Raw genomic sequence first — 13,117 nt, 5'->3', positions numbered from 1 at the left:
TTTGAAAAATGTGCTGACTACCAGTTAACTTACTAAGAAATGGTCCTTCTTCAAAACCTGCCTACAGATCTCCATGCTGTTTTCAAATATTAGCGAAAAAGGATTGACCTAGCAAACAACCATATTACTAATGATGGAAAACTTTAATACAGTTTAATGTAGAAAAAAACGGCCATTAGGCAAAGGACTAATCTAAAAAATGTCTCAATCACAAACAGAGATGCATTCACTGTGCTCAGTGACAAGCTACCTAATCAGTAATTGTAAACTATGTATTATAAGATCCTCAAAATTATGTAAGGATCGGATACCGAAATTATAAAATGCCAAAAGCTAGGCAATATTGCCGTCACAGTGCAGTTAATCAGGTCATCCAAACACCATCATTTCCTCAGCCAAACAGCTGAAGAGACGTTTCTGTGATGGCAGGGCCCCCTTCCCCAGCCATGTGGCCACTAAGTAACCTGGATGTTTCCAAAGACATTCAAAGATGTTCTAAGCAACTATTCCAACAGTCAAATGGTTGTTCAAACACCAATGATCTCTCATGTCACCTGCCATGATGCCATTAGGACAGGGTATTGTCTATATTAACCTCCAACTGATTTCACTTTTACCTATCAAGCACACTTGAATAAAGTATTTTCAGATCCACATATTTGTATATCCCCTGCCACTGCATAGACAGAGACTTTTCCACTGATGGCCAACTGACTGGTCCACTTTGTCTTGGACTGCTACCTCCCCTTTTCCACAATACAATGCCTTGTTCAAACTAGGCCACATGAATGGACTTTCCATCTAGCCAGCAGCATTGTAGTCCTCTGGCTCTGTACTAGTAAACAAATTCCATAAGAGCTCGTGCTCTGAGAACACATCCACAGATTCTAGAGAGAGCCAGGGCTACTTGATTTGAAAATCAACTTCCAGAGAGACTATAATTCAGGAGTAGCTTTATGAACATGGTTATAAAAAACAGCTATCAACAAGTTCAATTTGTAATGGGCCACTAGTGATGTGCCATCTGCCAAATTAGGCCTCAGTGGACTTCCATGTCTGATTTATGTAATCTGCTCTCTGCAGTAGCTGGAGTTGAGGTAATGTGAATGTGGCCCCAAAATCATTTGTTACAATTAGCTAAATCTTCTCTTACCCTGAACATGAAATGTTATTCTTGGGATCAGTATATGTGATGAAATAATCTGAAATTAAGTGGTTTTCAATCATATATCTCCTTATCACTCAGACTTAACAAAGGGGTATACACCAAATTAATAAAGGAATTTACATTGAAACCCCAGGCATTGCTTTACTGATTACAAAATGTAATGCTTAAGCTCAGTCAGATATTTTTGGTGAGAAACAGATGAGTCAGTAATTCAAATTCCACTGGGTGCAGTCACGTCCCGTCATTCCTCACTCATAGTGAATAGTTTGGATGCATGAGACATAAGTGTTGTAATGGTACGCTGTGACTAAGGATACTTTGTGGCTCGTGTTATCTTCCCTAATCAATCTATTATACTATATCACTAAACAAAAAACACTACTTTCACAGCTATTGGTTACTGTTTGTTTACACTAGTATAGACTACTAAAACTGATGAAAATGACAGCATAAAAAGAATCTGAAATAAAAATAACGCTCAAAGAAAACCTACTTTTTAATGCTTAAGCAAGGATGTGAGACATGCACAGAGCCGTAAGCTGATATAGGGGTGGAGGGCAAGTGAAACCTGGGCCTGCCACAGGCGTTGGCAGGCCCAGGTCATCGGGCGGTGGATGATACCTCCAGTGCCACTCATCCTCTGGGGCCTGGCTGCTACTGGGACTGAGGGGAGCTCGGGCTTGGATACTAGGGCAGCAGGAAGCTGGTACCTCCGGAGACACCAACCTGATCCATTTTTAGATTTCTGCTCTTGTGCGCACAATGTGAACTTGAACTTCTCTGCTTTCTTAAAATAAGGTGGCAATCTTGGGATTATCTTGTACCTACAGTGAGTGCTGCTGACCTAAATAATGCTCACTAGCAGGCGGTAAAGACAGAAATGGATCAGATTGCTAGCAGCTGCAGAGGTATGGTCTTCCATGTCTAATTTTTTGTGTCCTGTCAAGAGTCAACACTCAGCAGCATTGAATCCTAAAACGGACAAAGACTCGTTTAGATTAGGGTTAGTGAGTGCTAGTTATTTATGCCAAATGTATAAACTGAGGCACATTATTTCAAATGCACCACGTGTTCATATAAGTAAAAGCTCTGAAGGTGAAGCTGCTGAGACTATCGCTATGCCTGCAGCTTTAACATTAACTAACAATGTAAACTGTCAATAGGTCAAGATTTCTATTTACGGCATGAGCTAGAGAGGTTTCATCTCAAGTTGCAGCAGGGGTTGGGGGTGGTGAAGAGAATTACCAATACCATATGTCTTTGAGAACATGAGCTGTGCTGCGTTGATAACTTACAATTAGTCCAGCAACTAAGGGTCAGCAGTGTTGGAAACAGATGGAGTAGCATGACAAGGTTTTGTTGGAGGAGGGGTGGGTAAATACCGGTTGAGCTAGGAAAGGAGCTGGGGTTAGGACAGTAGTTCGCCATGTTATTAGTTTCTTTTTAGGTTGGTTCTATTTTAATAGAAGATTACGAGCAGGAGAGGGGCACTAGAAAGAGGGATGAGGTAGCGCAGTACAGCAGCAGGCCAGCGAGAGAGAACAGGACGGAGGGAGAGAGCAGGCGAGCAGCGTAAGAGAACCATACACTTGCCTTGAGGAGACTGAATGAGAGATACAGGCGAAGAGGAAAGAAAGGAATCTGAAAAAGGAAATAAAAAGTACAGAAGTATGATCATCCTAGAAGAGGAAGAAAATAAGTCCTATCCATCAGACCTATTCAAATTCAAATAAAGGCAGTACAATTAGGAGAAAACAAGAGTGAACTTATCCAGCCTTATCAACTCTACATACTATACGAAAAGCTACAAATAAAGACCAGACAATACTAATGGTAACAAAGTAGCCCCATGCATATGCTCTTATTATATACTACAGTAAACCTTCAATAACTTTAACACATGCACTTATATTTGCTATGCAGGCAAGACCAAGACAGTTGAATTTAGCAGCAGACAAAAGCCCTTCTCCCTTTGCTTTAGTGTGGCTATGAGCAAACAGAAGTGCTTCCTGCCACTTAACTACACAACACTATTTCGTCTTGAGAACTTCTCCAAGGACTTATGTTGCTAAAGAAACCAACAGGTCCAAGTTTTCATGTACACTATACAGCAAATAGTAACTGGGCAGCCCTGATCAAGAACGCCGTCTTTTTGGTTCGTTTTTTACATGGTTGGTAGAGGCCCTTTACTTGAGGGAAATCTTAACACTACAGCATACAATGATGTAGTGTTCTACCAACTTTGGATCAGCAGTTTGTGTTTGGCCACTTCCGTTTCTACTTTACACTGTCCTCCTGCATAAAGTCAGCTCCATAAAGAAATAGTGTTCCCGGTTTGGCCTGGAAGACTGGAGCCCTAACCTACACCCCATTCAGGCGGTGGTGACGAAGTCCATAGGGGCTTGGTAACTGGAAGGTCACCAGTTGAAGTCCTGGAAAGACCAAGTGCTACCGAGGTGTCCCTGAGCAAGGCACCGTTCCCTACACTGCTCCCCGGGCGCCGTACATAATGGCAGCCCACTGCTCCTAACACTAGGATGGGTCAAATGCAGAGAAATAACAATAAGTTGAATCTTCAATTCAACACCCTTGGGATGAACTGGAATGCCAACTGCAAGCCAGACCGGATCACCCAACGTTAATGTTGAAACTCTTTAATTCTCTGATGATAGACAATCCGTGAATCCAATGGGAAGCCTGAAACCAAAAAAGTGGCGGCTGGAATGTAAGGGGCCAAATACCTGCAAACAGTTCCTCAAGGTTACAAGTTTAAGAGTGTTCACACCTCAACCTCCATTCCATCAGATTGGTTGGGGATGCCAGGAGAGAAATGTCTCTTCATGGGAAAGGACTGAAGATGTATAAGAATTTCAGGTTTACCAAGGGAGTTGCAGCGTCTTGTTTCAGTAACGCTGAATAGGAGTTTATACAGGCTGGGGAGGTTGGGTTGGTGTGTCCTCGATGTGCAGCATTCCTTCTCTCCGATTCATACTCTCTGAACACACCACACCTTCACTTTTTAACCACAATGAGGGCTATGTCTACGTCTTTCTTGTGCTTCCCCATTTCTTTTTAGGGACAAATTGGTGAGAATTGAATTAAAAAGATACTGGTCAAAAACTATATGTAACCTGTAGACATAAACATGACAACTAATAAGATAGTTCAGATCCTTCGAAATTAAAAGCATGCATAAATATCATGGTTCAACACATTAACAAAAATCACAAGTATGTCATTATGGAAAGACATACTTTATGGCATCTTTGGAAAACGCTGATGACTGCTGTTAAGCTGTGGAAATGTTACAAAAACACAACATATATCTAAAGAGGAATGAACAAGAATGCATGTGATGGTGTTTTAAACACAGCAGAGAGAGAAATCAAAGCTGAATAATGTCCAACTATATAACCAGAGCAGATCAAAAGAGTTAGCTCAGGCTGCTTAACTAAACATTTGCTTTACTTAAAGGTGCATTAAGTCATGTTTTAGGGGGCAGTGAACAAAATGAAAACACAACATCTGACATGTCATAACCTTATAAAGCTGTTCAGATAGATCTCTATTATCCTAGAAGATATAGTACAATGCTAGAATTCTTGTTTTGTTGCACTTCTTGCCACTCTATGAATCCCAATACTAATCCTTCTTTAAAGGATAGGTTTCTACCAACTATTGAGAACAAAACATATGGCTCTTTAGCTGCCACATGCTCCACAACTTGTCTGTCTACTTAGTGTTGATGGACAACAGTCATTCTCACTTTTGTAGTAGCTGATTGCAGCTGCTGGAAAAGAGGCTAAAGAGATCAGAGAGTGTGGGTCATACAGCCACAACATTGAGCTAAAAGAGGCTAAAAACCTCTGTAGAGCTGAGGGGAACTGCAGGATTGCTGATCAATCACTGTGAGTTTGTCAAAACCATCCTTTCATATACTAATTCATTGGTTACATCAAAAATAAAGCTATGTAGAAATGTTAAATGTTTGTCTCTGGGATAAGGGTTCGACTGCCTTCATTAGGCGCTTTCACACCAAGTACTTAGTTCTGATGAACTCTATAGTTCTGATGAACTAAAGAGCAGATCGCGTTCATACCGGTCCCTGAGGGAGGATTAGGCAAATGAAGCCGCTGATGTCACTTCTTCTTCTTCTGCTTTGGGTTTACTGGCAGGCCGAAAACCACTTCACGGCGTATACCAGAGGTGGGACCAAGTCATTGCTTTGCAAGTCCGAGTCAAGTCTCAAGTCTTTGCGCTCAAGTCCAAGTCAAGTCTCAAGTCAGGATGGGCTTAGTGGTTACCAAAACATTTTTTTTTCATTTTACAAATCCTGCTTTCTCCAATATCATTGAAAAGCAGCCAGATGCTGCTTCTTTTTTCGGTTTTCGCTCATTTCTTGACTTTTTCCGACACGCTTGCATTTAAATCCGTCTCCCCGTCGCTCTGTGCAGATGGCCTGTACCACTACACCTGCTGTGCCCCCCACCCTTCTTTCACATAATGGTATGATCCTAGTGTGTCCTCGCATATGATTGGCCGCATGGTGGCCCAGCTAAATAAAGACCCGCCCCTGCCTGCAAGGATTCTCAGCAAGAGTAGGAGCGGCTGAAGATTCTGCTTTCCCCGACGAGAGTCTGCTCTTCTAGCGGCAGCTCGCGATTGGCGTGTTGGAGACCTCTGAATTAAATGATCAAGTCACCTCAAGTCAGAAGGCTCAAGTCCCGAGTCATTGGTGTTCAAGTCGAGTCGCAAGTGTTTTGTGATTTTGTCAAGTCGAGTCTCTCAAGTCATCAAATTGGTGACTCGAGTCCAAGTCATGTGACTCGAGTCCACATCTCTGGCATATACTGCCACCGGAAGTCCCCGGCCGGAAGTCCCCGGAGTTGGGGACTGGCTTCAGTAGAAGCTGCTGGGACTCCCAGCAGCTTCTACTGAAGCCTTCCGAGTAAATCGCCAGAACGCCGACACCTCCTCATCTCCACCGCTCCCATTTTTTTTGTTGTGTTGCCATAAGTTATTCTCTCTCTGTTGGTGCGCTGGGCAAATGCTAATAATGCTAATGCCAGCAAATACAATGGCGGCTTCACAAAACCTTTCCGAGTTTTACGGGGCCTGGTTTGCAATCCGGCCAGCCAATCAGAAATGGGAACCTTTTTCTCCCATGAAAGTACCTGCTCTCTAGCAGGGACTAAAAAGGGGGTGAAAAGGTTCTCATGAACTAAGTTCTAGTTCCGGATTTTTTTGGTGTGAACACAACATTTCAAGAACTATCGGAACTATACTGGGAAAAGTACTCCAGTGTGAAAGCACCTATTAAGTCACAGTGTGCAATCCAAATACTACGTTCATCTGTGTTAAATCTATCATTGGCAGACCTGAGTTGGAAGCTTTGCCACTGTGCATTTAGGGCTTCTTAAGCTCATAACCTAGTGGAAATGATGGTGCAGGGCGGGTCTCCTCCCTGCCCTAGCTACCCTGTACTGTCCACCCTGAGGGCTCTCTGATGCCTCTGTGGCTGCAGTGATATAGTCTGCTCCTGCAGGGGTGGGTGGGTGGGGGCGTGCTGGCAAGACAAGTGTAGAGAGAGGGAAAGGAGGCTGAAAGAACTCTGTGTTCCTTGAAGCTTTGCTTGTGAGCTTAATTGTTTAGGTAGTTTAAATTGAATACCTATAGTTTCCAATTTACTGAAATATGAGTTTTTCAAACAACATTGATATGAATGATTAAAACCACTAGGTTTGGTACACTATGAACCACAGCAATTACAGCAGGGCTCGACATTAAGGACTGCCCGATGGCCCGGGGCCATCTAGTGTTTAGCTCGGGCAATGAAGCCTCACCTGCTGGTTGCCCGATCGGGCAATCTATTATGCCAGTATCATGCAGGTCGCGGATCAGTAATGAGTGACCCGACAGTAAAACTAAACTTATCTATAACTAGTTTAGGTAGTTTGAGAGGTCATTAAAATAGCTACGTGTGATATTCTAACCTGAAGTGTGTGTTTTGTCCGCTCACCGCTGCATGTGATCATGCAGAGCTGCGTGTCGACTCGTCAGCAGCAGCTGATATCTCTCTCCTGTCAGATCAGACTCGCGTTTATGTCCATATCGATCAGATCCAGCTAGTTCTAGCTAATGATATGACTACCTGCTTATTAAAAGACACCTACACAATAAGTGTTGCTATGCAACTGGGTGAGGCCACAAAGTATAGCGCAGCATTATGCATTTGTTTACATGCCCACCGGAACCCCGAGGCATTACCAACAGATCAACGCACAATCAACCCATACAGGACATCTCTTTCTCCACATTAAGTGTTAGACATTAGAATTGACTATTCTTGTCTGTCACATACTCTTCTTGTCTGTCACATAAGTGGCGCAACTGAAGCGGTATTGCGCTAAAGGGAAATTATTTTGACCGGACATTTTGACCTAAGAGATTTAGATTTGCCGGCTAACATCGCCATTTTGTGTGCTTCGCGGATGCGCTCGGCTCCTCTCGACTGCTGCTCGGGTCTGCTCGGTCAGCTTCCGGATGAGGAGGCATTCGTTCGACCAACTTACAGTAGATAACATTACAAACATTTTTAACAGGGTCCATAATAGTGGAAATAACGTTTGTTTTGGCAGTTATAACTGAATGTAATGTTTTCTACTCATTTACATCTGGGAAGGCATTTGCCTTCATCAGATGGAAAGTGTCTTGACCAACAACTTAAAAGAGTGTGGCACTCTGACCCACTCAACCCTGTTACTGATATTATCAGAATAAAGCATATTAATTTCAAAGTTATCTTTCTTGCATTAGATATCCAAGTTTGTCCTTGCCTTGAAAGTAGCATTACATGCTACATCTAGCAATACTTCCTGAGGTTAAAGCTAAAATTAGCATTGATTTTTAACCCTGTTACTTTCAATCCTGTTACTATAATTAGAGTAACGGGTAATTCTTAATTGGAAAATATTAATTTGATGCCTAGCTGGGCAAATCACTTTTTTTGATGGTTTATTATCTGTTTTTCCTAAATACATAAAAAAACATTATAAAATAAAAGGTTCATTTTTCAAAAATGTTGGTGTCTAAATTGTCCTCCAATTCTGGAATGACCCTTAAGTATTTCTTATAGCTATGCAGGGCATGCAAGCGAGCAAACACAAACAAACAAGTGAAATGAAGAATAAAATTGAAATTGTATAATATAATATTGTGGTGGTTCATCTTATAATTCAGTCTAGAGAATGCACCAGACAGCATCTAAGACCTGCAAACATCTACATGTTCTAGGGGGAGGCCCCCCAAACCCTTCGTGCGTCATTTCGTACGCGCGCATTTTTCAGGGCAATCTCTATTGGGCTCAGGGCCATCTGTAAATTAGCTTATGGCGCATTTCCACTGCAACGGGGTAGCCCCGTTTAAGCGTCCTCGCTCAGGCCTCGGGTAGCAACGCAGTGTAGGCGGGGCGATCGGCTTTGTTTTTGTTCACATTTCGAGTTGTTCCGTCGAGCTCCCGCTGGATTTGATCATCCCCAATGAGATGAAGGAACGTCGTCACCTCCTCGGTCGACCACGGTGTGCTTTTCTTATTAGACGTAGCCATGTTTGTAGCTCATCCGTTTACAAAATGCTGTTTATAAAAATGCTGCAAGCTTGCTTCTAGATATATATGCGACGCTAGGGATGAACTCGCGCGCGATCTTGTGACAATTCTCTCTGACCAATCAGCAGCTGAGAGTGTTGACGTCACTAGTTCAGCCCTGGCCCTGGTCTGAGGGAACCACGATTTTATGGGGCCGGAAAAAGAGGGAAAAAGTACCCGCTAGCCGGTACTAGGCTATATGGAAAGGCCACCAAAAACTGGCCTGGCCGCTTGAGGACGGTTAAGGACGCTTAAATGGGGCTACCCGCTGCAGTGGAAATGCGCCATTAGATGGCCCACAGGGCCACCTCCCAAAATCCTTAATGTCATGCACTGTACAGTTATGGTAACTCATCAAATGTACATTTCTCTGTTGTTGGGAAAATTAAGGATGTTTGATAAAAAATTGGGAGTTTTCAATAAAACAGTATCAAAGCACAGGAAATAACCCAATTCTCTCTTCAGTGAACATTATTTAAAAGGTTGTAGATCAAAATAGAACTGTAAAAGGCCAGCAATTTGTGTAATAGGGTCTAAGACTTCTCACTGTTTGAGATGAGATTACACATAATGCAGCAATACCTAGATTGATTCCAAGGCTAACTTCCACGGAAAATATGATGCAATGTGGTTTCAGAAATTAGGTCCTCATTTTGAAGTGTGCCACTTCCTTTGTGACTATTGTCACTCATCAGTGTGCAAGTCAAGTGAAATAGTCTCAGCTACAGACAGGAGCTGGAGAGGAGGGCCAGGCCATCTGTAGAGGTTACATCCACTGAGGCAAAGATAGACCTGTGTAGATTATTATGAAAACTACTGCAATAAGGCATGGGCAATGAACAAAAGAACATGTCATGATAAACTAGAAAGAATACTTCCATATAAGTTATGAGGCAACATTTTTTTTTTTTTTTTTTTTTGTGTATGTGACCAGCAAAAACTACAAATCAATCCTTTCTGTAGATGTTTTAAATTAAAAGCCAGGTTTTATTGGTAAACATGTGGTTAAAGAAGGACTTAACTATGGTTTAGATAACCCTATGAATAAGTGAATAGAACATGTATTTCTGATGTTGTACTGAGGGAATGACTGCTGAAGTAGTTTACGTTGTGCTAGATTTACAGACAAAAAGATTGTTTTTAAATGGACAGCAAAGTAAAACAGGAGCAGATCAGAGAACAGGGATGTTTTTATAAAATATGATAAACAGGTGAATAAAGCTTAACCATTGGCCTGGATTTGTGACTGTGTCCAGTCTTGTTTGGGTAATATTGCAACACAACGAATTGACTATAAATAATGTAACTGTGATTAGTACATTACGGCAATGACATCATAGAGAATGACTGCTCAAAGCAACAGTGTACCTTTTAACTGTCTGTCTGCCTAAGCACATTCATCAAATCATTGACAGATTAATCAATAACAAATAAATCATTAGCTGTAGACTATTTCACAACAAGAAATATCTTCATTTTGTTGGTTTTATTTAAATGGAAGTCCCTTCGTAAAATAAAACTACACAAACATATATACATATAAGTTGTTAAAAGTGACATTCAATTGCAAACTCAAGTGGAAGTTATTTACTAGTAAGAAAAACAGATTTAAAGACATTGTCTTTCCATATGATAACGATGCAGGGATAGGCCCAAAGCCCACATTCGTAGATGACTCAGCAGGGCTGTAATGACTAAGGTTCGCAGAAGTCAATGTCTGTTATCTGTTATGGAATGTTACAAAAAAAGCAACCCTAATCATTCTGAGTTTGTTCAGGGCTGCCAGAAAACTATTTATATAGAAACAGCCATCTTTGCTTCTTTACAATTTGTCAGAAAATAACTAGCTCTTATGAAGTTCATGCCACAGTTTTGAGAACAACCTATACATATATCTTAAACATAATATAGATATATAAGGTTAACAATCCTTAAATATTTTTGAGAGAGATTAAATAAAATAAATTATAATTTGGTCATTGTTGTCATAAGCTAATAATCATACGGTACATCATATGATTGTAGGTATGGCAAGAAATGATGGTCCTAAATGATTTATGATGTGACATTGTTTGCTTCTGTATGTGTCCCAGTGGATTTGTAGTTATCTTTTATTTAATATTTTCTCTCCTGTCCTTGGTGATAAACTTGAATCTCATTGAGGCATCGTGGGCCACACCCTGCCATATCCAGTTGAAGCCCATGACCACATGTGCTTTAATTCTTCAAAGCCTACAATCCTTTTGATTAACAGAACATGGCTTTGAAGGATTTTCAAATGGCTCTGGTGGTAGTGACTGATTGAGCCATGGAGTGTAAATCATAAAGCTTAACACAACACAAACACAGTAATGGATTGGAAAGCAGCCACTCCCTTAAAAACACAATAACCTGTCAATAAGGCCCTGGGCAACAAAACTATTACTTTTTTTAAATTAGACTTTTCTAGACAGTGAAACCTGAAAATCGAAAAAGACTTAAAAACTGGAGGTAGTGACAATAATTGGACAAATATGGATGACAGTACCAACGCTCTTCAGGCATGCTGTTATTGTCTGGGACTGTTATTATGAAGACACAAAAGGGCAATGCGCCTTTAAGAGGTGCTCCCTTCACTGGCAGTTGCCCAGTAACAATGCATCTGCAGTGCAGAGCATCGCAACATAACGCACCGATAACGCTTTGTCACCTCAAACCTTGTTCTTAAATAATATGTCATGTTTACTTATTAACAAACATACCCATCTCGTAGAACATGACGCAAGACTATATTCGCCGTCATATGATTTACATTTAAATTCGGCTAACAGCAAAAATACAAAACAACATTTCTTTTTTTTGTTTTTCTAAATTAGCACTGCTAGTTACGCAGTCTCCGTCGGATTAAATAGCTGCTCAGTGGGGACCAGTGTCGACCCAGAAATGTGTTTCGCTGCTTAGCTGGCCGAATACACAGTTGAGTTGAATGTCTTGCCTCATGCTCTACATGCTCTATATACACTAGCTATAGACGGGACGGAAGCACCACTTATTAGCAAAGCGACTTAAAACTGACAATTTTATAATAGACATTGCGCGCGGCGTTATAACCTCTATAGAAGAAAGCGCGTGTACCAGGGGCGGGCCAAAGCTACGGGGCATGATTGACAGCGGTGTGTTGGGATAAGTTCACTACCAAAGGTGTTTCGCATTAAAAACTAAATAAGCTTAAACAATCATGCCAACAACAGACCCAATATCATAAAATGTGTTTACAATACAATGCCTTCAGTTCTAAATTGAGGTATTGCGTTATGGTATTGACGTTACCTTAGACCTATGAAATTATGAATGCCTTATGTTTAAACGACACACATGGTTAAAAAATAATTAAGGGTAAGTTTAAATTGACACTAGTCTAGCTAACTTAACGTTAGACTGTTTCTTACCGGATGGTTTTGATTCTTTGGCAGCAGCATTTTGTCCATCGGCAATCCCTTGCGACGATGATATCTGGGCGGACTGAGTCATTGGATCCATTTTACTGTAGTTTCAAAGCAACTGCACAAAGGAGGTAAAATGTCTGTCGTCTCGATATTAATTGTCGTATACTGTCCTTTAAAGACGTATATTTTGTCTGACTTTCCTTAAATTTCCCCAAGAGCGGGACTCGGGTCTGCACCTTAACACAACGTCCGAGCACTGACAGATCAGCAGAGATGGAGGGAAACAAGGAGGACTATGGAGGAGGGGAAAAAACATGTCGGGGTGAGACGCGTTCAAAGTCTCCGTTGAGGCTCCTATATGTCAACTGTCATGAGTTGCAACTGCGTTAATGTACGATAAAATAACACCATCAAATTATTGTATTACCACCCCTATTTTACTTGTCCTACACCCGCCCTACATTCAAGGAACTTTGTATCAGTGAACTGCCATGGTTCTAGACAAAATATCTAATTTTGTTGTGAAGTTCACGCATGATTTAGAAATACCCCACAGCACTTGAAGGCAGCACGAGGAATATTCCTGAACACAGTTATACCTGCTCTGAACAAATGTGGGATTTTGCATTTTGACCAATAGCTATTTTAGATTTGGGAGGCTACATTATTAGAATTTGAATAAATAATACCAAAATATGAGTGTATAATAAATGTGGGATAAAGGTGGATGGGTTGAATACATTAACTAGAGTTTGTATGAGCTATTTGTAACAAATGTCCACCTTGAACCACGTTGATTATATTGCTTTTAAATTATGAAGATGTAACGATTTAACGGCTATGGGTACACTTTTATAAGGGTCCAAATTGTGTGGATTT

At 41.1% G+C, this 13,117-nt stretch overlaps 1 protein-coding gene across 4 annotated transcripts in view; it reads right to left on the bottom strand.

Annotated features, from left to right (window-relative positions):
• The window catches only part of rtn3 (reticulon 3), a 37,944-nt gene extending 25,387 nt beyond the window's left edge, over positions 1–12,557 (bottom strand). For 2 of the 4 annotated variants that reach the window (XM_034224804.1, XM_034224805.1), the window contains exons 1-2: positions 12,242–12,557; positions 2,762–2,809 (exon numbers count right to left, since the gene is read on the bottom strand). In XM_034224804.1, coding sequence (XP_034080695.1) covers positions 2,762–2,809; positions 12,242–12,332 — 139 coding nt within the window. In that variant the 5' untranslated portion in view covers positions 12,333–12,557. The remainder of the gene's footprint in view (positions 1–2,761; positions 2,810–12,241) is intronic. The other 2 variants (XM_034224806.1, XM_034224807.1) reach the window with 2 other exon arrangements.
• Positions 12,558–13,117: the final 560 nt, after the last annotated feature.

Source organism: Gymnodraco acuticeps, unplaced genomic scaffold (assembly GCF_902827175.1).
Source record: "Gymnodraco acuticeps unplaced genomic scaffold, fGymAcu1.1, whole genome shotgun sequence".
In the NCBI taxonomy this organism is placed as follows: Eukaryota; Metazoa; Chordata; class Actinopteri; order Perciformes; family Bathydraconidae; genus Gymnodraco; species Gymnodraco acuticeps.
Note: the sequence above shows the minus strand (reverse complement) of the source record. Positions and strands in the feature narration are given on the sequence as shown.